The sequence below is a fragment of the Micrasema longulum genome, unplaced genomic scaffold (assembly GCF_059751315.1).
Source record: "Micrasema longulum isolate JH-2025_06_02 unplaced genomic scaffold, ASM5975131v1 h1tg000003l, whole genome shotgun sequence".
Lineage (NCBI taxonomy): Eukaryota > Metazoa > Arthropoda > Insecta > Trichoptera > Brachycentridae > Micrasema > Micrasema longulum.
In genome coordinates this window covers 225,578-249,930 of record NW_028277212.1, presented here as the reverse complement: position 1 = coordinate 249,930, position 24,353 = coordinate 225,578, and the positions used below count along the sequence as shown (strand labels likewise).

The 24,353-nt window shown below is 33.1% G+C and overlaps 1 protein-coding gene across 2 annotated transcripts in view; it reads right to left on the bottom strand.

Moving 5' to 3' along the window:
* The window catches only part of igl (IQ calmodulin-binding domain containing protein igloo), a 218,600-nt gene that overhangs the window by 35,813 nt on the left and 158,434 nt on the right, over window positions 1-24,353 (bottom strand). For both annotated transcript variants that reach the window (XM_088239720.1, XM_088240441.1), the window contains exon 3: window positions 20,049-20,155. In XM_088239720.1, coding sequence (XP_088095846.1) covers window positions 20,049-20,155 — 107 coding nt within the window. The remainder of the gene's footprint in view (window positions 1-20,048; window positions 20,156-24,353) is intronic.

Sequence of the window (24,353 nt, the reverse complement as noted above, 5' to 3'; positions counted from 1 at the left end):
ATATTTAGGAGCTAGATTACACGTCTTGCAGCTACAAAGCGCACGGACAATAAGAAATCTAGCCCCTATTTACATTTCTATTTTTTTATTTGACAATGGAGTTTAGAGTTTTAGTGATATTTTAAAAAATAAAATAAAAACCCAATTTATAAAAATAGAAGTTAGATAACAAGTCTTACAGCTACTGAGCGCATGGACGGTTGGAATTCTAGACCTCATTCACCAAATTTGGATATTTGATAGTTGATAACATTTACCTATTGAAGCTAGATTACTAATCGTCTTGCAGCTACAAAGTACATGGACGAGTGAAATTCTGGCAACTTAAAATTATCAAAAAATTTACAAAAACAAACATTGAGCATAATAGTAAATTTGGAAAGTGTTCGTGCTAAAAAGTAAACAATAAAAAACTTAACAGATAATGCACTTCAACACTATGGATAGCATAACAGAATATATAACTTTAAATTTTAAATTATAAAAAAATACGTCACTGGAAAAACGCGTCATGTTTGGCATTGATAATTGTGACGTCAAGATTCGTGACGATGTTCTATAAAAAATTGAATGGTTAGGAACAATATTTGTGAAGTATTATTATTTATAAATAAAAACAATTCCTAAATGTGTCGCCAGAAGTCTAAATTTGATGTTTTTATCAAATCTTCTAAGAGCAACTAAGGTTTTTAGGGCCAAAGTCCATAATATGTAGATTAATCAATTATTCGCACAAATTGAAAACAAGAATAAAAATATATTAAACTATTTAACAAAAAAACCTTTTATGTCGAATTCCGGAAAGACTCGTTCCTAATACAGAAAAAAGATTTTGCATAACTTTTGATAGGGACGAGGTTGTCAATTTTTTTAAAGTACGAAATAAGGAAAAATTTACAAATCTGCTTTCCTTCCATACTCTTTTACTTTTATTTGCTTTTTATATATATTGATAATTTTTATGTTTTTCTTATTATGTATTTTTGTATAATTTAATTTAGTACGTACTGTTATTTGGCATATGATTTATTGCTCCTATTCCTTATATTTCTTACTATAATTGAGTGAATTTCTAGAAAACATAACTCAATTATCATTTCAATTATGCTTTTATATATATATATATGTTCTTTTTCTGTTGATTTAAATCATGCTCTTATTTTGTGTTATTTTTTTTTTAATACTACTATATTATACTATTATTTTGTTGATTTTAATGATACCACTATTTTGTATATTTGATTGTGTAATTCTTAATTTGTAAAATTTATATTTAAAAAAATTATCTCTGAATATCTTTTTTGCATTGTATTCTTTGGAATTTGATTATTTATTACATTTACCTTTTTTTTCTAGATTGTGATTCTATGTCATTATAATTTGATCTAATTAATTTTACTTTGTATTTTTATTGTTATTTATTGTGGCTTGACACGGGCATAGCCTAAAAAGCCTTAATAAGTTCATGAATATTTAATTTTGTAATTTTGAATGAATAAATAAATAAATAAACTTCAATGTCGGCCTATCAAACAAGTAGCATTAGTGGTAGATATAATATTCTCAAACCCTTTTCAAACCGCATAAAGGGCAAAAGGACCCGATAATGTTCCTTTCGCAACCTTTTCGTATACCCGACATGACAAGGTGTCTGCATAATAAGGAATATTTATTTACAAAACCGCACAAAAAGGGCCGAGTCCCGTGTTCATGAATTTATATGAAGTCCGAAACTGTCTAGATGTTGATAAAGGGATTCGATCGAAGAATCGTGCGTTTTGGTAAAAAGGTAAATTGAACTTAACCTCTGATGTAACATTTTGAGTTAATGACTTAAAAATTTCAAAAGTTAGCTGCCAACAAGGGGCGTGCGGTGGGGTTTTTAATAACGGAAGCAATTAATATATAAGTAATTGGTACATTATAATATACACCACCCCTAAGAAATTAAAGACAAACTCAATACATTATACATATGATTAGAAATAAAAACAATAATTTTACATATCAAGTAATAAATTGTAATGACAAATCAACCAACTTCACTTTATAATATACACCACCCCTAAGAAATTAAAGACAAACTCAATACATTATACATATGATTAGAAATAAAAACAATAATTTTACATATCAAGTAATAAATTGTAATGACAAATCAACCAACTTCACTTTATATACCTATAATAAAAAACTGCGAAGTATTTTGTGGCATTATATTTTATTTGACTAAAATTCAGTGAAACCAAAATAAACATTATCTTGTTAAAAAACATGACTTTTCAACGAAAAAGAATTGGTCATTATTTGAACCCGAAAAATCAACATATGTAGTAGATTATAAAGTTTTTTCTTGTAACAAATCAACATTATGTTATGTGATGTTATGTTTGAATTAAATTCTAGATTTTACCTTGTATTTCTACTCTACCAAAAATAATAATTAAACTATTATGTCCAGCGCCAAAATACCAAAATCGCATCTATGTGCCGCGCGGCGCGGCGCGGTGCGGCGCGGCGTTGCGTTCGCGTCGTATGTAAACCACATGGAAAATAATGCATTGGTTTGTTTCGACTGCTTCCATTGCCTAGTGAGAAATGAAGTCTGCGCCTGCGCCCGGACTGCGCGTTCAGTACGGCGCTGGAACGGAATTTTGAATATGCTTCCATGGCGATCGTTCTTCAAATCGATACCCAGCCAACCGGTAGTAAGTATTTGCACATGACAGCGCTGGTAAATGGATGTATGGGAGGTTACGTTGCTTTTTAACATATCTTTATAAGGCGATAGTAAAATTCCTTCACAATTTATCTCGATTATTAATCAAATTATTATGACATAATTTGTTAATGGTAATTTAAATGTTAGGTATTATGACTGATAATTAATTTATTAAATATGCTATTTTATAAACATTATTTGCCAAAATGGGAACTAATAGTTCCATGCGTTCGATGAACGGACCGCGCATGCTGCCAACATTTAATCGTTCTTATCATACCCCTGTCTATACCACCACCAGATGGTGCAAAGGGTACTATATTGGTACACTAAATGCAGAGTACATCAATCATCTGTTACATAGTGATCCAATTAACGTGAACGTGATACATTGCAGTGTTAGAATAATTTTTAGTTTAATATTTAAAAATTATAAATTTATTCATATTTATTTATTTCTACTTCTACATTGTTTGTATTTTTTTTTATACATAATAATGTTCCCTCACTGGGGGGGGGGGTGTCTCGTGCCGAGGGAAACATTTTACAAAATGTGAAACATGCGTAAGATTAGCTATTTAACAAAGTTAACATAATAATAACAATAAAAAAAAACGTAATTAATCCAACTAACCTAATTATAATTAACATAATAAATAATAAAAAACTAAAATAATCATAAAAAACAAAACCAATTTATATAGACCAAAAGTAAAAATTTCATAAACAGTGCACACATTTTACCTATTTGGCTTGATCCACTCATCGATCCGTGCGCAAACCACCTCCACTATCCATTTCTTAATAACAATTTTATATTGCGAGAACTTACTAATTGTCCTTATGGATAATGGAAGTAGATTGTACACTTTAACCGAGTAGTAGGCCAATCCTCTTTGACCGAAGGTTGTATTAGTTTTTTATTTTTTTGTAGCATCAGGGTGGAGTATCTAGTAACTCTTGTATTTGTAACGGAAGGTAGAGAATAATGTTTACGTGCTTATAGTAACAAAGCTTTTACATAAAGTATTTTTTTTAGATTTGACATCAAGATTTTCAAATATAAAGATACATATCTAAAAAAAAGACTTTTCCCTAACTCTATGAGACCAAGAGCCACGTGTTGAGTTGGGATACGAAAAAATTGAAAGTTTTTTAAAGAATACTACAAATAAAAATTATTACGTAAACATGCATTTTATTTTTTTAATTTTTAAATTTCAATTTATTTATTTATTCATATATATGTACATTACAAAATGGAATATCTTAATTCATACAAATAAAATAATTAAAATAATTAGGTAAAATTAGGTATAAATAAAATAAAACTCATTAGCATACATAATAAAATGGAAAAAAATATTTATGAAGAAAAAAACATATCAAAATTTAAAATAATGGTCAAGACATATGTGATAAACAATTTATAAATTAAATATATTTGCAATGTTATTATTAGAACACACATAACAATATGTATGATATGTGTGCCCTACTTTAAGATTAAAATAAAAAAAAATAAAAAAAATATCCAAAGAATAATATGTTAAAAAAGTAAGAGAATCTTGTAACGAAAAACTCCCTTAGAGACGTGAAAAATGTCAATGTCCAAAGTGATATTGTTCAACATAGAGATAGCCCTTCCAACAGGCATAACCATTGGCAGGTTGGTCCTATATATTGGAATGTGAAACAGTCTATGCTGACGCTGTCTAAGGTAATTATCAGGAATATAAAAGCTAATGCTCCGCATAATTTCAGGGTTGTCAATAATACCGCGCAACAATCGAAAGAAGTGCGTAGTTAAATACACATTCCTTCTAGTCTTCAAACTGCTGTAACCAAGCATACCTTGGAAGAACTCAGTGGGATAAAGCCATGGATAATATCCGCATTCCCTCGTGTAGACAAACCGAAGAAATTTCTTCTGAACCCTCTCCACCATAAGAGAGTACTTCAACTCACACGTTCCCCAAATCATCGAGCCACTCTCGAGTCTACTCCGCACCAACGAGTTATAAAGACAACACACTTAATAATACTGTATATCTATGCAATGTCTCACAGCAGTCTCCTAGACAAAATCCAAACATGTACACTTCTTCTGAAAATGGCTTTCGTTTTGGAGAACTTAACCCAAGACACTTAACACTCTTGAGCCCACAAAAGAGAAATTTCTCTGAGCGAAAGTCGTTCGTGTTTTGGTATAATATCATTCAAACTATAGGAAAACATCGTAAGAGCATTATGATGGGATCCCCTCTTGTAACCACATAACCAGAAATGTACCAATGATTCTTTAAAAAAAATTGTCTCATATCTAGTTCCTTCATAAATTAAAACAATGTCTTAGGTGAGAATGTGATGAATTTGACGTCGACCTTTATAGAAATCGATACCGGGTCTTCGAGCATGCTTGGTGAACGCTCCAATCACTACACAACGGGTAGACATATATTCACATGAGTTCCTTATTTAAAAATTTTATCTGATAGTCGTCATGGAGTCAAAAAAGGACCTGTTTAGAATTCTGGTTTTTATTTGACACACAAAACTGTGTTTTTTTAATCTACCCGGAAACAGAGAAGATTTTAAAGAGAGTCAAATAAACGTAAGGCTTTATTATATTATTTATCACAATTTGCGAATTCACTTATAATTTAAAAATATTTTATAAAAATATATTTTACACAAAAATCAGTATTTTCTGTATTTTTTTAGGCATTAAACATTTTTTTATTTTGCCATCTCAAAAGAGGTCTAAAGGTGTGATTGACTTTCCATATTTAAAAAAATACACTTGAAAATCGATATATGGACCCTTAAGCTAAATCAAACGTTAGATGCCAGCGTTGATACTCGGCCTCGTGGTGTAATGGTCAGCGCGTTAGCCTGCCATGCAAGAGGTCTCGGGTTCGATTCCCGACATGGTTGATGTGAAATATTTATTTAAATTTGTGTTTTTACACTAGAATATTTCATGGTCCCTGGACTGGTACCTGAAGCGTAAGAATGCAGTACCCTATGCACCATTAGGTGTGAAAAGAGAACGATGATGATGATGATGTTGATACATTGATTTACTTTATCAAGTTAGTTCTTTAGCTGATGATGCAGTTCTGTTAGCAAGCAGCAAGGATGATTTGCAGCAAATAGTCTCTAGAATGTATGATGCATGCCTGGAGAGCAAATTGGCGATGAACGAAAGTAAGTCAGAAGTGATGGTATTTAAAAGGGATAGTGAGGTTACTGACTGCATAATAAATGTAAACAACGAATGTCTCGAGCAAGTAGAAGAATTTGTGTATCTGGGAAGCATGTTTTCAAGAGATGGAAGAGTAGAAAAAGATGTTGAAAGAAGAGTGAATGCGTTCAACAAAATGAACGGAGTACTAAGCTCAGTAATTTCTAATAAAAATATGTCAATCGAAGCTAAACTAGCAGTGCACAACGGAGTTTTAGTCCCAACACTTATATTTGGAAGTGAAACATGGAACTGGCAGAAGAAGGATGAAATCCGAGTAAATGCGGTTGAAATGCGATCTCTTAGACGAATGTGTGGGAAATCAATGTATGACAGGGTTACGAATGATGAAATCAGGCGAGAGTGTAAATCTGAGTCAAGTATAATTGATAAGATTAAGAAAGGGTCTCTGAGATGGTTTGGTCACGTAGAACGAATGGACGACGAAAGAATGGTAAAACAAGTAAATATGTCGAAAATGAACGGCAACGTGAGACGAGGACGACCAAGGAAGACGTGGCATGATCAGATAAACCAAAATCTTAAGTCTGGTCATGTCAAAAGCAGACAGAACCGAAGGGCATGTATGATAAGATGTATGAATGTGGAAGAAGCTAGGAATGTATGCCAGGATAGACGTGTGTGGCGGTCCATTCTCTCTGCCTACCCCTACGGGGAAATGGCGTGATGGTAGTAGTAGTAATAGAAGTTAGTTTATTAGATTACAATAACAAATACATGTACATTTAATATAGAAAAAATATTTAAAAATTAAAAAAAGAAGATTTTCAATGAATGTAAGGCTTTTTTTTCTTTAGATAACTCATGGTATAATTTTTAACCCTTATGTAGTGAGATTTGAGACTCTGTTTCTCCTCTTTGGTAATATCTTCTAATTATTTTTTTATTTTAAATATATTATAGCACTGTTGGTTAAATTAGAGTGATGACTAATATTGAGGAGTGATCATGACAAAGGAATTTAAATTATCAGGCATTGTTTAATTGTATGTAAAAATTATATTAATAATATGTGTAGTATAAAAATTATAATAATTGCTTGGAAAATGATCTTTATTTATTCATAAACAGATACAACTCTTCAGAAAGGAAAGAAATCAATGAACAAAAATATACAATATAAACTAATAGAGTCTTAGCTACATAAATAAAGTAATTTGCTTTAATACTTAACCTCAATATCAAATACATAGATGGCGCTCCAAACGCGCTAGTGAAAGCTTTCCTTGTTTCATGACATATATACAAGAACCAAAAATGTCACCGATATGGATATTCGCTAATAAGCGGAATGGGGAATGTTGTAGAATTCTACATAAAAGTGGCCACTTGAACCCAACCTATGACAGGTCATAAGCCCTGTAAACGCTCGAATATCCATAATCTTGAAACAAAAATACTACCCATCTCTGAAGTGATATAAATAATAATATAAACTAAGATTATAAAAGTAGTAGTAAGTAGACAGTGAAGACAAAACAAAAAGTCAAGTTTACGAAATTCCGATGAAGTTTTAATCCAATTTCAATTTTGTGCCTTAATCAAATGTTTTTTTAGCTAGTATTTAAATTTAGGTGTAATATTATGGATCGTAAATTTTTGTGTTCAAAGAAAAGATAGATTTAGGGAAGTTTTCTAATTTTTGTTGATCAGAACCATATTTGTCGTCAGGGTTTGGCGAATTAGAGCGTGCGGCTAATTCCGAGGGGTTGCGGTTTTTGTATCCAGCAAGATGATACGATGGAACAGCATTTGTTGGATCTGAATTCTTGCGAAACAGTGAACTTAGGCCAAAAAGTCTAGCATCTGCAGAATCCTGAGTATTTTCATCAGTTACACAGCTTTTTTCACAGGTGCTTTTGGAAACATTGGCTATACTTCTCACACATTCTGTGCAAGCCGGGTTAGATCCATTAAGCTTTTCTTTGCCTCCAAAACAGCTCTTGCAATTAGAATAAAAATCTACATTTTTCATAATACATTGCGCACAAGTGAAGCTATTTGCAAGGATTTCTGTGGTTTTATAATCTTTGCTTAGTTCGATAATATTATCAAAGGTGTTTTGGTTGTTTCCATAATCATTAGATGCCACCTTAAAAATCAAATAATTATTTAACATAAGACATTATTTTACCAACAATACAGTTTTCTAAATGATTAAATGGGGTTCAAACTGTCAGTAGGGTCGCAGTGAGTCATACCTTGCTGGAGGGTGTGATTCTATAAAATAATGCGAACGCCCTGTTGCATTCCACCGGCAACACTACTGACTAGTCCTACTCGTTAGCGTCCACGTCGCGAACCCCGGGCAATGGGATCACACTCATGACGGCGTGATCACAGCAGATAACGAGAGGATGAAAGGCGAGTTTCTGGCGCCTCCAAACCAGAACTATTCAGCTAAGAGAAAGCAACCCCGACAGAAAAATCCACTAGAGAAGGCAATGGGAAACCACTCTTGTCATCTTTTCCCAGTAATCACTATGACGAGGATATCTAATAAGCATTTGTCATAGCTGCGGAATACAAGAGTAGCGCACGACCGAGATACTTTCGCTGTAGTGATCGCCAACGTCGGGAGGACCTAACAAGGCACCGCAAGAAGAAGAAGAACTGATTAAAGCATCAAATTTTTGGTCAAACATTTTGATTAATGATAGTAAATATTAGTATTTAACCATAATCATTAGATATCACCTCGAAAATCAAAAAATTACCAACACTTCAGTTTTCTAAGTGATTGAAGCATCAAATTTTTGGTCAAACATTTTGATTAAAGAATTAGTATTAACCACTTACTGACTTTTAATATCTACCGGTTTCGAGACGTACCCGTCTTTTCGTCAGGACACTCACTACACCAATATGGAAATACTAAAATACAGTACCACCTTAATCGTCACCGTAGTATACATAGTATTTACGAAAAAATACATTAAGTAAATGCAGAGTTAACGGAGATGCAAACACCACCATGTTTAAACATGCTCTAAAATAAGGTCAATAATATTTAAGAAGTATGTAAATATTTAAGAAATATGTCACAGAATTTGTGGGGGAGGGGTTATGAAGGGGAGGAGCTAAGTGGTTGCACGTTACACGATTGGTTAATTTTTTTATCAAAAAGTGGGCTATATTGAAAAGATATTTGATTATTTACTGTAGGAATATTATTTTTTTAACACTTTTTTAATATGAAACAATTCCTTATTGTTTAATTAAACTTATTTTTTTATTACTCTATTTTAAAATTTGAACTTCTGGATCATTATTAAAATCGTAATTTGAATTTATGAGGTGATTGGCAGACTCTGAAAAATGTTTATAATTTACAAATCTCGTGTGTTCTTTAATACAAATATTTTCATGTTGGTGTAGTGAGTGTCCAGACGAAGAGACGGGCACGTCTCAAAACCAGTAGACACAAACAGTCGGTAATTGGTTAGATACTAATATTTACTAACATTAATTATTCTTAATGATTGTTTATGTTTTAACTACATGTTTTAACATGTATTTTCTAAATTATTTTTCCCGTGGATGGAAGATCTCTTGGCTTCTCTTCTCTGGTCTCAATCCTGGGATTGGCTGGCAGCAATTACATTCATTCTTCTCCTCCATTCCTCCCTGTCTTGTGCGGCTCTTTTAAAGTCAGCATATGATGAGCAGCGCACGTCCTCTAATAGGTCCTCCGGGTACTCTCGGCGTGGGCGTCAAACGTTGCCCATCTCGCTATTTGGTTCCTTGTATTTGACTTTGATTTCATTGGTTTCAATATTGATTTTGCGTTTCTAGCATCTCGAGCAGTCCCCACCCGGAGATCCGAACAGGGGACTATTTTACCTCCGTAGAATTTTACTTGAGGTTGAATCATGTTTTGCTGGTTCTTGGGATGCTACTTGGGCCTTTAATGTGGTAGTTTCCCGTTTCTTTCCGCATCCTTGGCTTGCAAGGATATAAATCCGTTCCGAGCTAGGCAACGAATATATTACAATGTTAAATATTTTGACAAAAAATATTATACAGGTCCTTTTAAGCAGCAATATTCATTTCTACGCTTGTACATTTTTGAAATATTTTTTTTTTTGGGTTTGTATAATTTTCCGAAATTTTCAATTTTACAGCCATTTTTAAGTCACAAAAACTCCGTGTTAGAAAATGGAAAATAAGATAGAGCGGTATTCGAATCTCAGACCTCCAGGTCCAGAGTCTGAGACTCTACTCAAATGACTACATCATCATCGTCATTCCCTTTCCGCACCTAATGACGCATAGGGCACTGCATTGGTACACTAATCACAGCGTATCTTGATTTTTTTTTGTTACATGAAGATAAGATGATCAGTCTGACGCTTCAGGTACCAGTCTAGGGACAATGAAATATTCTAGTGTGGAAACACCCTTTGAAATTTAAATTTCATTCTAACCATGTCGGGAGTTGAACCCGAGACTTCTTGCATGGCAAGCAAACGCGTTGACCATTACGTCGCGAGGCGGCAAATGACAACAACCCATCTCGAAAAACACAAGTATCTATTAAAAAATCCAAATAAAATCTAACATTAATAAATCCTATAAAAAAGTAAAAAAAAATAAAAACAACAACAACAACAAACCATCACGCCGTTTCCCCGTAGGGGGAGGCAGAGAGGATAGAACGCCACATAACTATATCTTTGCATACAGATTTCGCTTCCTCTACATTCATACATCTTCTCATGCACGCGCGCCGATTATTCCGACTTTTGACATGTCCATCTTTAAGTATTTGTTGGATTTGGTCATGCCATGTCTTTCTCGGTCTTCCTCTATTTCTGCAATCATTAACATTCGCATTGTAAATATTCTAGCCGTTCTTTCGCTGTCCATTCGTTCTACATGTCCAAACCAGCGCAGAGTTCCTTTCTTGATTTTGTCGATAATGCTTGTCTTAGCCTTACATAATGTTTACAAAATAAAAACACCTTATATTAAATAAATGTATACTACAATATTTTAGTTTGTCAAAATTTTTGTAGACAAGAACTGTATATAACTCCCTGGGGAGCTGTTAACCTAAACATATTAAAACAGAAATGAAGAATATTTAAGAGAAGGTAATACAGAAGTCTAGGCATGAGGCAGAATGGTGAATGTTACACAGTGTGTAATGTGGCCACTTAAACCAGCCAATGACAGGGCGTAAGCTTTGTAGATGCCTAGACTTCTAATTTCACCTTTTAAACGTTCTTCATTTCTGTTGTAATATGTAAATGTATACTACATTACTCAAAGTTTTCAGATGTTTTACATACCATTTGTTCTGCTTTTGAAAAAGCTATAAAAATTAAAAATACTGAAATCTTCATTTTACAACTCTTTTCTTTGAAAACTTTATTGGAATTAAATAAAATTTCAATGAAATCGTGGTTTATTTATTCGTATAAATGTTTATGTAAAACTTTTACCACATAATCGATATAATTATGTTAGTAAACAATCCCAATAATCAACCAAATGACGTTAAATATTTATTGATTATTAGCAAATCGTAAATTAAAAAAAAAAATCTAAAACTTTTACTACATAATCGATACAATTATGTTAGTAAACAATCCCTATAATCAACCAAATGTCGTTAAATATTTATTGGTTATTAGCAAATCGTATTTTTTTTTTACCTAGATCGTTTAATGAAATGAAAAAAGGAAATAAAAAGTGCAGTCAGCAATCAGTGCTCGGTGTATGTCTAAGAGACAAAATAAGAAACGAAGAAATAAGGCACCGAACCGGAGTCGTGGATATCATGAATCGTGCAGCGAAATTGAAATGGCAGTGGGCAGGGCACATGGCGAGACAAAATGATGGCAGGTGGACACCCAGAATAATAAAGCGGAGACCATGGGCAAACATAAGAATTGTTGGAAGGCCACAGAAAAGATGGGTCGACGACATTGCCTCTATTGCCCGTCAAACGTGGATGATGAAAACGGGTGATAGGAAGGAATGGAGACGTTTGGAAGAGGCCGCCATCCAGCAGTGGAGAGAATAAGGCTGCAGAAGAAGAAGAAGAAGTCGGGAATACAACATATCTAAGTAAGAAGCGAAAAGTTATATTTTTAATTGTGTTTATTTTTTTGTAATTTAATTTAAGTTACAGTAAAAATATAATTATTTTTTTTAAAAAACAACAAATTTCTGTAAGACGTCACTCTTCATTATGTACAAAGGAATTGTTTTTATTTTGCGTAATGGGAAACGTTAATGTAAATGTATGTATAAATTTTAAATAAAAAATTATACGAGTATTTAGTGGTACGCTTATATTTTTTTATCTGAATAAACAATTTTTTTTTTTTTTAATGATTCAATAAGCTGTCACTTGAACTCTAAAAAAGATGAACGAGATTAAATTGATATTTAAGCCGGTTATAATTAAAAATATTGAATTTGTTGATTATTTTAAAATTAAGTCTCTTGTTTTTTTAATGTCGGTTGTTGTTATTGTAATTCTTTCTGTTATTTCCATGATAGTTGTTGTTGCTTCTATTATAATATAATTCGCAATCATCTGATAGAAAATAATCAAAACTTCAATTAAGACACTGGATTAAAAGTACTTCATGTTGAAATTAAAATTAAGCAAATTAAAAATCTTAGAAATTAAAAAAGCGATTCATATTAAGAAAATAAAAATTAATAACCGAATAAACCATATTTCTTTTAGTCCTCTCCTGTCTAGCTTTGAAAATATTGATATCGAATTACCACCCTAGTAAGGAAAAAAAGACGCATTGGGCCCACGTGTAGTATTTAGTGAACATGATAAAAATAAAATAGGAATTAATTCATTAGTTACATAAACCTTGACGAAGAAGTCGGTGAAAAAAATAATAGTAAAAAATTTGTGGTTAAAAACATTTTTTTTAAATTTTTTTTTAGTAATTTTGAATTTGGAATCCCCACGTAAACGAATGTCAGCCAAGTTCAAATTGGCAAGATTGTAAGTCGCTAAGTTGTGAACGGTAACATTGTAATCTTGCAAAGTCTAGAAGCCGCAAAAATCTCTGTAATAATAGAATTATACGTAACTTAGAGAAAAACAGCCTCTACATTGGCAACAACGTTTGCAAATTGAACACATAACACCTATAGTACTTAAAATATAGCTTGAATAAAATAACAGCTGTAAAACTAATGTCACTAGTAATGGGAAATTACTGAACATTGATCATGTACCGATCAAATCGACTTAATAAGTTTTTTCATGCATCGCAAAACTCTGTTTCCAAAAATTGATATGAAAATGCAAAAACAAGCCTATTTTAGTGTGTTTAAAACAATTATTTACTAAAAAAATAAGACATTAAATACTTTTTTCATGAACAACAAATGAATGATTTTTTTATTTGATCGATTTACATTGTTCAATTTCTACCATCTCTAACGTTTTTGCAAAATGATGTAACCTTGTAAGAACGTCTTTAATAATTAAGTTTTATTTTAGTTTTTTTTAGTTGTAAAGCTGGTTTTATATGTCAAGCATTGTAAAAAAAAGTTAACCTGCCAGATAGGAATGATTTTTTATGTGTCAATATAAATAACTCCTTAGACGCTGCTACAAAGTTATGTCGTCACTTTTGCTGACAATTTTCATCCTAATCAAGCTATATTTTAATGACTATAATAGTTTTATTCCGTATTTTCAGGTTCATATAAATTCAACAATGTTTGAGTATGTACAAATTCTTGCAGACTGGCTGAATTTCCTCCCTAGGGAACTATTCATAATGAAATTTATTGCAACAGATTGGGAAAACATTTTTTAAAAAAATATGGAAGTCTGAGCATTTACAGGTCTTATGACCTGTCATTGGCTGTTTTAAGAGTACACTTTACACACTGTGTAACATTCACCATTCTGCCCATGTTTAAACATCCAAATATGAATAACTCCCTAGGGAGGAAATCCAGCCAGTCTGCAAGCATTTGGACATACTCGAACATTGTTGAATTAACTACCTGGTAAAAAAATGATTAAAATTGGAAAATTGTTTTCAGGCGTAGCCGAGTAGGTGATTTGGTTCAACCGGATGAATCTCATCCGCATGATAAAGGTTTCAACTGCTTTTCTTCACAGGAGTCAACAGATAGAAGAGTTGAGGAAATGTGGATGTTTCAACATGGGCAGAATGGTGAATGTTACACAGTGTGTAAAGTGGCCACTTAGATTTGTGGGCCCTGGCCTCCTCCAGAGTTTGTCAACTTAAGACTTCTGAGTTCGTTTTCAGGTCTGTCTAAGATATTTTAAGCATTCTGCGATGCAACCACATCTCAAAAGCCTCCAGCTTATTCAAAGTGTTCACTTTCAGAGTCCAAGTCTCACAGCCATACAACAATACAGACCACAGATAACATTTTACCAATCTTTGCCTTATTTTCGAGTTGAGATAAGCATTGCAGAAGAGGGATTCCACTTTATTAAAAGCAGATCTTGGTGTCTCAATGCTACATTTAATTTATATATCTGGGTGGAGGGTATGCCATTCTCTTCAACTGTCAAAAATATGAGCCGATAAATGACAACCAAACCAAAACGGTGGTCAGACAGCATCGGCTTGGAACATAAAACGCATAGTGTACGTGAAGATGGACATGGCAAAAATAATAATCAGCTTGCGTTCTTGAGAAGATGTAAGAATGAAAAGGATGCTAGGTCTGCATGCAAAGACAGGAAAACATGGCTTCCTATCCTCTCTGCTTACCCTTACGAAAAAACGGCAACCCTGTCTTTTGAATATTTAAAATGCGATTTGTTTTGCCAACTAAGCTGTTTGCAGTAGAAAAAAAAGGTGTTCTTCAGTAATAAAAAAAACGATGACGTGCGACGTGAAAATTCGACACATCATGTTAGATGCTATTTTACGTCAATTTTGTTATTTATCAGCCAAAGTCTTTCCGGGCTTCTTCGGTAGGTATAAAATAAAACCCGCTAACGGTAACTGGGTTTAATTTTAATTGACGCTACGAAAAATTTTAGTAAAAGTTTATTACTATTCTAAAACTAAATTACATAGAAAGGAACACACCGTTTTCATAAACCCACAATATTTATAATTTCGTCGATATTTTTTTTTATTTTAAAATTTCTACAGTACTTGGAGTTATTTTGTTAGGCAACTCAAAAACCTTATTTTATAATTTTCTTCCCCATGTTATAGTATTATGTGGGCCAGTGGCGAGCGGTGACTTTTTTTATAGGTAAGCTTTAATTTTTTTCATGATTTATACCTGCATGTACATACATACATATAAGTAGTCTCGCAAATGAGTGGAAGCGTATAATAAAAAAAAGTAAATACAGGTACACGGATTCTTTTTCTATGGTTTTGTGTAAAAACAACTTCATCTCTCCAGCTCCAGTTTCACCTGCTGGCAACAGAAGACGCAATACCTACTTATTTTTAATTAAAATAATTTTAACCAATAACCCAACAAACCAACAACAATTAATAACTTTGCGTAATATGTAGGTGTATTCTCCATTATTTTAAGACAGTACATGTATGCAAAAGTTTTTAAAAAAAATATGTTAAAAAATAAGGATAAAAAAATAAGTATATTCATAATTCCTTTTTGTTTGGCACTGATTAAAAACACCGTATATTTGTTTGTAATTTACATTTTATACTGCATATATTTAGGTACTATAAAAGAAAGTAAACATTTTATTGTAAGACGTCACTCCCATTATGTACACAAAAAAAATAGTTTCTTTTACGATATATATTTTTTTTTCTGAAAAATTAAAAAAAAACAATAAGATTAGATTTAAATTAATTTATTTATGCCAAAATACATAATTTTAGCTTTACATATTACATTACATAACGTAACATAACAATAACATTCATATGAAAAATTCGCAATAATATTGCAACAAAAATGTCACGTGACCGTCGTGACCGCCGCGCTGCGCCGCGCCGAGCTGTCAGCTTCGTTTCCTTCTAAACTGAGAATGAATAATGCAAGAAATTGACGACACCGAGTGAGGCGCCACTAGCTAAAACGCGCGGACTAAAAAACTGGCGTCATATGTCAAAAGAATACTATCAAACGAAAATGGTCTTTAGGAAAAAATGCTCGAAATGCTACTCTCCAAATAGAGAAGCTTGAAATAATATCTGTAATCTGCAAGTGAACTTAGCAAGGAAAATATACGCACTGGGTTTTTGAATGTTAAAATACAGTATACATTTTGTATTGAAAGATAAGCTGCAATAATCGGAACCGGGCAATGCGCTGGGTGCGCATTTAGCAGCCTATATTTATTTTTTGAGGAAGATATAAACAATTACGTTCATTTATAATAAATAAAGATTATTTTATTTATTCTCCTATAGTTAAAACGACTATAAAACATTATTATTGGTAGTGAAATATAATGGTAAGCTGCAAATAATCGATTATATGGACGGTTCGCCCCTGATGTGGGCGTATGTGTATGTGCGTGTGAGTGAGGGTGAGTGTGGGTGTGAGTGTGTGTGTAAGGGTGGGTCTTCTTCGCAGTCTCAATCCTGGGGATTGGTTTGCAGCAAAGTCCTGCATCTCATCCTCCATTGGTCTCTATTTTCTGCAGCCCTCTTCAGCTCGACATATCAGGCGCAGTTTAAATCTTCGCACACTCGCTCCAAATATTCCCGTCGGGGGCGCCCTCTATAATTTGTCTCCTCAGCCACTCCCTCTAAGGCGCATAATGTGGTCAATCCATCGGGCTCGCCTCTCTGAGATGGTTTGGATTAGGTGCCTACCTTCTTCGATTCTGTTGAGAACCTCGTCATTAGTGATGTGGTCTCTCCAACAAATTTCTAATATTTTTCTGTAGCACCACATCTCGAAGGCCTCTAGTCTTTTTTTATCTCTTTCGGTAAGGCACCATGTCTCACAACCGTACATCAATATGCTCTATACACATGTCTTGGCAAGGGTGGGTGTGTGGGGGTAAGAGGGTGGGAGGTTGTGTATGTCTGTGTTTAATTATTTCCGGCAGCCAAAAAGAACTCCACAAGTGCCAATATATTTAAGAAAAATGTTTGCAATTGGTTGCTGCACATTGATAGGGACGAGGTTGTCAATTAGCAATCACCAAAAATTTTCGAATTTGCTTTCCTTCCATACTTTACTTTTATTTGCTTTTTATATATCTTGATATTTTTATGTTTTTTTACTATGTATTTTTGCATTATTTAATTTAGTAAGTACTATTATTTGGCATATTATTTATTACTCCTATTTCATATATTTCTTACTATAGTATTGAGTGAGTCTCTTGAAAACATATCTCAATTATCATTTCAATTATGTTTTTACATATATATTCCTCTTTTGTTGATTTCAAGGATACTCTTATTTTGTTTTATTTTAATACTACTATATTATACCATTATTCTGTATATTTGATTATGTGTGAATCTAACTATAATGTTTTTTTTTCATCTATTGATATATTTTACATGCCAATTAATTTATTTAAAAATAAATTAAGACATATTATTTCTGGCTGCGATACGATCTCACTTATTATTTAATGATGCACACTCCTAAACACTTACTCCCACACTAATACGCATAGACACATATCTACACTTACTTTCATGCAAATACACATAAACACATCCTTTTGTTGTAACAGAATTTAATAAAATGTATGATTTTTATTTAGAAACTTTGCTGGTCTGTCTTTAAACTGTATTAAAAAAATAATATTACATCATTGTCGACTGTTTATTTCTTTAAAATAAATGATATAAATAAATAATTTATATTTTAAAAATTATTTCTGATTATCTTTTTTGAATTGAATTATTTGGAATTTTATTATTTATTACTTATACCTTTTTTTCTAGATTGTTATTCTATTGCATCACATGTCATTATAATTTAATTTTATTGTGTAATTTTATTGTTATTTATTATGGCTTGGCACGGGCATGGCCTAAAAAGCCTTAATGAGTTCATTAAAATTTGAACTAGTGTAATTTTGAGTGAATAAATAAATAAATAAATTATACATGCGTGCGCACGTATGCACATTTGCATGCATATGTATATGCACTTATTTATAAAAAAATGTTTTATATACCTTAATTATTTTTTTAAAAATATTTCACATTCATAGGTTTTTTTTGTACTTAAATTATTAATATTGTAATCCCACAGCCAGCACAAGATATTGCGTCTTTTTTGGTGTGGTACTTTGTTTCATTTTTTGTTTCTGTACTTTTCACACTTTCTTTACTCACGTTTACCCGAGAGACCGCAATTTCGATTTTCAATTCCATACCTCGCTCCCATACATTAAGGTCAGTACCAGAACTCCACTGTGAACTGCTAGTTTTGCCCCCAGCGACAAACACTTGCTGACCAATGTAGAATAAAAAAAAATACAAAAAACAGCATAGCACAAAATATGCTCTTTTGCACTTCAGAGGGTGAATTGTATAAATCTAAATGAGGTGCATTTGTAAAGTTTTTTCATTGGAGTAACGATATTTGTTGTGCTGGGTATGAAACCATACCGCCGCGTATTCATTTAGAAGTTATAACAATTAAAAGGCTTCGTTAAAGGTTTCATTTCTTGACGTGTATATGTGTGCAAAATATCAAACACGCTAGGGAGTCAAATAACGAATAACGTTGGTACATGCAAGTTTGTTTTGTGTAAAGTGCTAACATGCTAGAAAAATACACAGTAATTGTTCAAAAAACAATCGATAAATTAACTGTTTCGTGCCGTCCCTAAAGCTAGGGTTTCCTAGGACAGCGGTGCCCGTATTTTAACGGCCGTAGTGAACGGTGATGCGGTAGATAGCCGTCGTAACGGTGACTAGAGTGTGGTTTCCTAGGAAAACGGTGTTATCAACACCATTTAACACCGTTTCCCTAGGAAACCACTCTCAAGTCGATGTTACGACGGCTGTCCACCGCATCACCGTTCACTACGGCCGTTAAGATGCGGGCACCGCTGTCCTAGGAAACCCTAGCTTTATGGTTAAGGGTCAGATATTATAAACGTCACATCTCATCATTACAACAGAAGCAATATTACTGATGATTGAACTGGTCATTCTACACGGATAGTATTATTCTTATTTTTATTCTTAGAGGTGGAAGTCAGGGCTATTCAAGTTCTTGACGTCACTGTGACCCGTGAAGGTCTATTGTGACGGTCCCCGTGAATAGTTCTCGCCCTCCAAGCCCAGGTCTATAAAGAGCCAGCACTGTCTGGAAGGTGAGAGTTTACATTTTGCTAAATCTCCCCCTCCAAGCCCAGATCCGAAAAGTATCGGGCTGTTAGATAGGGGGCGAGCTCTTTAACATCCTCAGGTTTAACCAGTGGTCCTCCGAGAATGTAACTTCTTTTATGATGTAAAGCATCACATTCACATAGAATGTCTAAAGGTGTTTCCTCATCTGCACTGCAGAACCTACGTCTAGAAGATAAGATACGGATAGTGAGATGAACATCTAAGGTATGCAATGATTGAATTCAGAAATTATTATTTTTTAAATCCTTACGTAAAAACAAGTGAAAACACTTTTTTGTCATACTCCGTGTGCCTGTTACAGGCATTCCGTTAAAAAAAAAAACAAAAAAAACAGTCAAATAGTACTCCAAATACGTCAACACCATTTCAAAATAATTAAATTTTCACTGTACATTAATCAAACTTTGAGAATACAGCGGGACTTCGTTTATCTGAACTTCAACCAACCGGATTGCCAAATATCGGAGATAATATATAGGAGATTTTAAAAATTAAAATTTGATTGTGAAATTAACTTTGCTGGATATGTTTAAGTAAGTTTTTAAAATGATTTCAATTTGCTGTATTATTTCAGCAGCAAAAAAATCTGGCACACTTTTATCCAGATAAATGCAGTTTGATTGTAAATCGCAACCATCTAAATCCTACACTTAAATAGTAAGCGGAATTTATGCCGATTCCTGCGGTACTCCTAAACATATGTGGAAAACAAACATTAATAATATTTTAGTATTTTAAAGAATGTTCTCACCTTTGCTGATAGTTCTTCAACTTCTTTCTCCACTGCTTTCTCAGTCTGCTTCCTGACTTGGTGCCCTCTGAAGGAAGCCTGGATCTTGGTAGCTGCATGGCACAACTCTAAAAGTAGGAAAACAATCTGGTTAGTTATAAATTGGGTATTTTTTTACAGAGAAACACAACATCACTTCTTAATGCATTGAGTCACTGTTAACAGCTACGCAAGCATGTTAAGCAAGCTAAGTAAACACGATGAATGATCTATATGAATGACAGAAGAGCCCACAATATACCAAACCACTCCACAACACGACACAACACGACACAACAATTTAATCCTACCGTAACTCACCATCACGATAGACCAGACTTCGACACAACACACGAGAACAGTGTAATCCTACTCTGAATACTTGCAACATTAAATATCAGGTTCACATATATCAACATAACAAGTCACCAACTGCTACGAAACGGAAACCAAAATCTCATTTTCTCTGTTCAGCGCTGGTACCAGATGTGCAACGTGACAGCAATCGACACTCAACGCAAACGTTAATTAAATTGACGTTTAGCTAGATTAAATTGGCATTGTCAACATCATTACATTTGAACCTCTGTTATAGTTAATTTATTTATACTATGACCTTTTTTATATACCAACTTTTGAAAACAATTATACCTCGAATTCATTCATTAGACGTACCTGTAGAAATTAAAATGGACTCAGTATTGATGTAGACGTTTTTAACTGCACGTTGCATTTATACAGAAAATTTCTTGATGGGTTAATTTGGGATAGTTGCTGAATGTGCATCTTAAGTGGTTTATGCTGTGTATATGTGCCGCATGTAATGTATATGTTTGTGTATATTTATATGTGCGTTTATTTGTGTGTGCGTGAATGGCTCGGAGTGTGCATTCGGTATTTTTATTTATTCTAATTTATTACCAACGATAACCTCCATAGAAAACGCAAATGTTAACAATTAACATATTACAACAGAGATGAAGAACATTTAAGAGAAGGTAATATAGAAGTCTAGCCATCTACAACAGATCTACAACATCTACAACACAACATCTACAACATATGAAAAAATTGAAGGAATGTAGATATTCAAATATGGGCAGAATGGTGAATGTTACACAGAGTGTAAAGTGGCCACCTAAACCAGCTAATGAGAGGTCATAAGCCCTGTAGATGCCTAGACTTCTATATTATCTTCTCTAAAATGTTCTTTATCTCTGTAGTAATATGTTAATGTAAACAGCTCTCCAGGGAGTTGAATCCAGCCCTTGTCTACAAAAATTTGGACAAACTCAAAATATTGTTGTGAACAATTATTATTTTCTCATTTATAATTCTTATTTATTAAATTTTTTTGTAACATTTAATGTTTGTATCTTTTGCATAATTTATAAAAACTTAATTGGTCTTTTTATGTTAAAAAATTGTAGTTTTTAATAGGTATTATGTATGACTGTATGTTTTCTGAATAAAATAAAATAAATAAAATAAAACTATAATAATAATATAACTCCGAGTAATATGTAAGTGAATATTTTATTTAAATACACGCCACTCACATATATGTAACAAAACCTCTGGTAACCCCTATTTCAATATAATCCCTTTCACCTTAAAAATCAAACCAAAATCATTATTTATAGTATCATTTTGTAAAGCAACTTTAAGGTATTATGTTACGAGAATGGCGCAATATAAGTTATGCACAGTAAAAATAATAGCGAGATGTTTCCCCCTGGTAAGTTAAAGCCTCTCTCACAACTCGATTCGTATTTTCTAATAGTGAGTTGTAAAAATAAAATGCCTCATAAAATTGAACTATAATTTTAAAAGTCCTATTCTGTTGTAAAAAAACTTTCCGGATCAGCACAAAAACATCAATGAAAAAATAAAATTTCGCGTGTGATATCCTAGTCAGAAATGTAGCCGAGAACCTTACTTTTTGTTCGCTTTAATCTTAGTCGAGAATTCGGGATCGAATGTCGTTTGTTTGCTGAAAAGATTCATGAAATTCAGGATTTCATGAAAATTTCTTCAGACCAAGGGCAAACGGCTTAAAATAGGCTTAGGTATTTTCGGCAACCGCAGAAAAACGAAAAGCGTATTTTCAGAACCGAGATTTATGGGGAATAAATGGTAAAACTAATGGCATATTCGATACGTAATGAATAAGCGAAAAAAAGAGAAAAATTGAGAGAAAACTAAAATATAAGAATCTTTTTTTTTAAAAAGGACCATGAATCAGTGATTTATTTTGTTTTTTTAATTTTATAAATATTTATTTATTTATCAACATGAGCAGTGGGGATCTTTAGGACCATAAACGTAAAACAAATAATATAAAGAAAAAAAGACATGACATTTTCAACACCTAAATGGAAAAAAGTTACCAAGCGACATTTAGCAAATATTCAGAAGAGCCAATTAAAGCTTTAAAAAAAATAATATAAAGGATCTTCTTCTTCTTCACGTGTCATGTCGGGTCCCCCCGACGTTGACGATCACTTGGGAAAAAGCTTCCCTATCCTGAGCAGTGCGAAACAGCTCCCCCACAGTTCTATGTCGAGCCGGGAGATTCTTCGCACCCCTGGTCCATTTAAGGACCGCCCGGGACTCGGGACCATTGTTTGGTTTCTCTTCATAGTGATATCCTGGGAATTATTGACCGAAGTGGTTTCCCGTCGCCTTCTTCGGGGGAATTTTCTGTCGGGGTTACCTACCCTTAGCTGGAGGGGTCCCGTTTTATGGCGCCGGACACTCGCCATTCATCCTCTCCCTATCTGCTATGGCACTGATGTTAATGCCAGTGCCCACATTGCCCAGAGCTCGCGGGGCAAAAGAAACCAATAAAGGATCATGCATTTAAAATATTTGCTTAAATTATGAAGAAATCATGCCAAAATAATACGTATGTATGAGGCTTTTTTAAAAAACAGACAAAAAAAAATTACTAGCTTTTTTGTAAAGTTGTTATTTCGCTTAGTAACCTTTTCCTTTCCAACGTCGACGTATATTAGATGTTAACATTTAAAAAAAAATCATTATCATCATCATTCCCTTTTTCGCACTCATGGTGCATAGGGCACTATATTGGTACAGCAATCGCAGCATATCTCGATCAATTTTGTTACATGAAGGTAAGGTGCCAGTCCTGGGACTATGAAATATTCTAGTATAATTACGCCATTTTAAATAAATATTTTGGAATCAAATCTGAGACCTGTTGCATGGTAGGCAAATGCGCTGACCACTACGAGGCCGACATACATAATATTTAAGAAATATAATTATTAATGGCCATATTTTCTGAGGTATTTCACTGAGCACTAGCCGATTCCTTTTAAAATGAATAATGCCAAAAACGGCCACTTCGAACGCCACATATCCTATGTGATACATTATATGTCAACGGTATCCTATCAAAGGAAAATAGTCCTTCGGAAATAATGTTCGAAATGCTAGTTTCCAAATAGAGAATCTTCAAATAATATTTGTAATCTGCAAGCTTGTTTTAGTACAGAAAAACCGCGACTAGGTTAAAGATGTAAAATATAGTGTACTTTTTTGTTTGTAGGAATAAGCTAATATAATCGGCGAGTTTCATCGTTCACTGAGAACTGGATGGGCGCTGGGCACACTTTACAGATTTATTTATTGTAGGAGACATCAACAGTGGCGGTTTATAATTTTTTTTTTTTTTTCTTTTTTTTTTTTTTTTTTTTTTTCTTATAACCATGGTAACTATAAAACATTATTTAAGAAAGTCAAATATAATGGTATGCTGTGCATAATCGCTTATTTGGACGATCCATCCACGGTATGTATGTCCAGTTAATAAAATAATTTTTGCAAATCTAGAGATAAGACATTTTAAATTTATTAAAAATTGTAAATTCAATATGTGATTGCCCTGAACTATTATCTCTGATCAACTTTAGGGTGCCTGGAAGAATGAATAGACAGGTGCCACTGTTTTGTAGCAACAATTCACGGACAGTGTATACTTGTAATGCCGTATTAAACAGACTTCATGAACTCGGCACTAGTTATTCCCACGTATCTAATATATTTAGTATAAGGTATTGTTCCTATAGAATAAACCTTTTGAACTTTTCCAAATGTGGTGAATGGTAATTATATTTATTTATTCACGCATTTCATAATATATACAGTTTTTTGTTCACTTTGCCCAGCTGTATAAAACAGTATTTATGATTTTCTTGTTGTATTACTGTAGAATATTTTATTATTTAATTTTGATTTTTACATTTATTCTTGAATTATTTA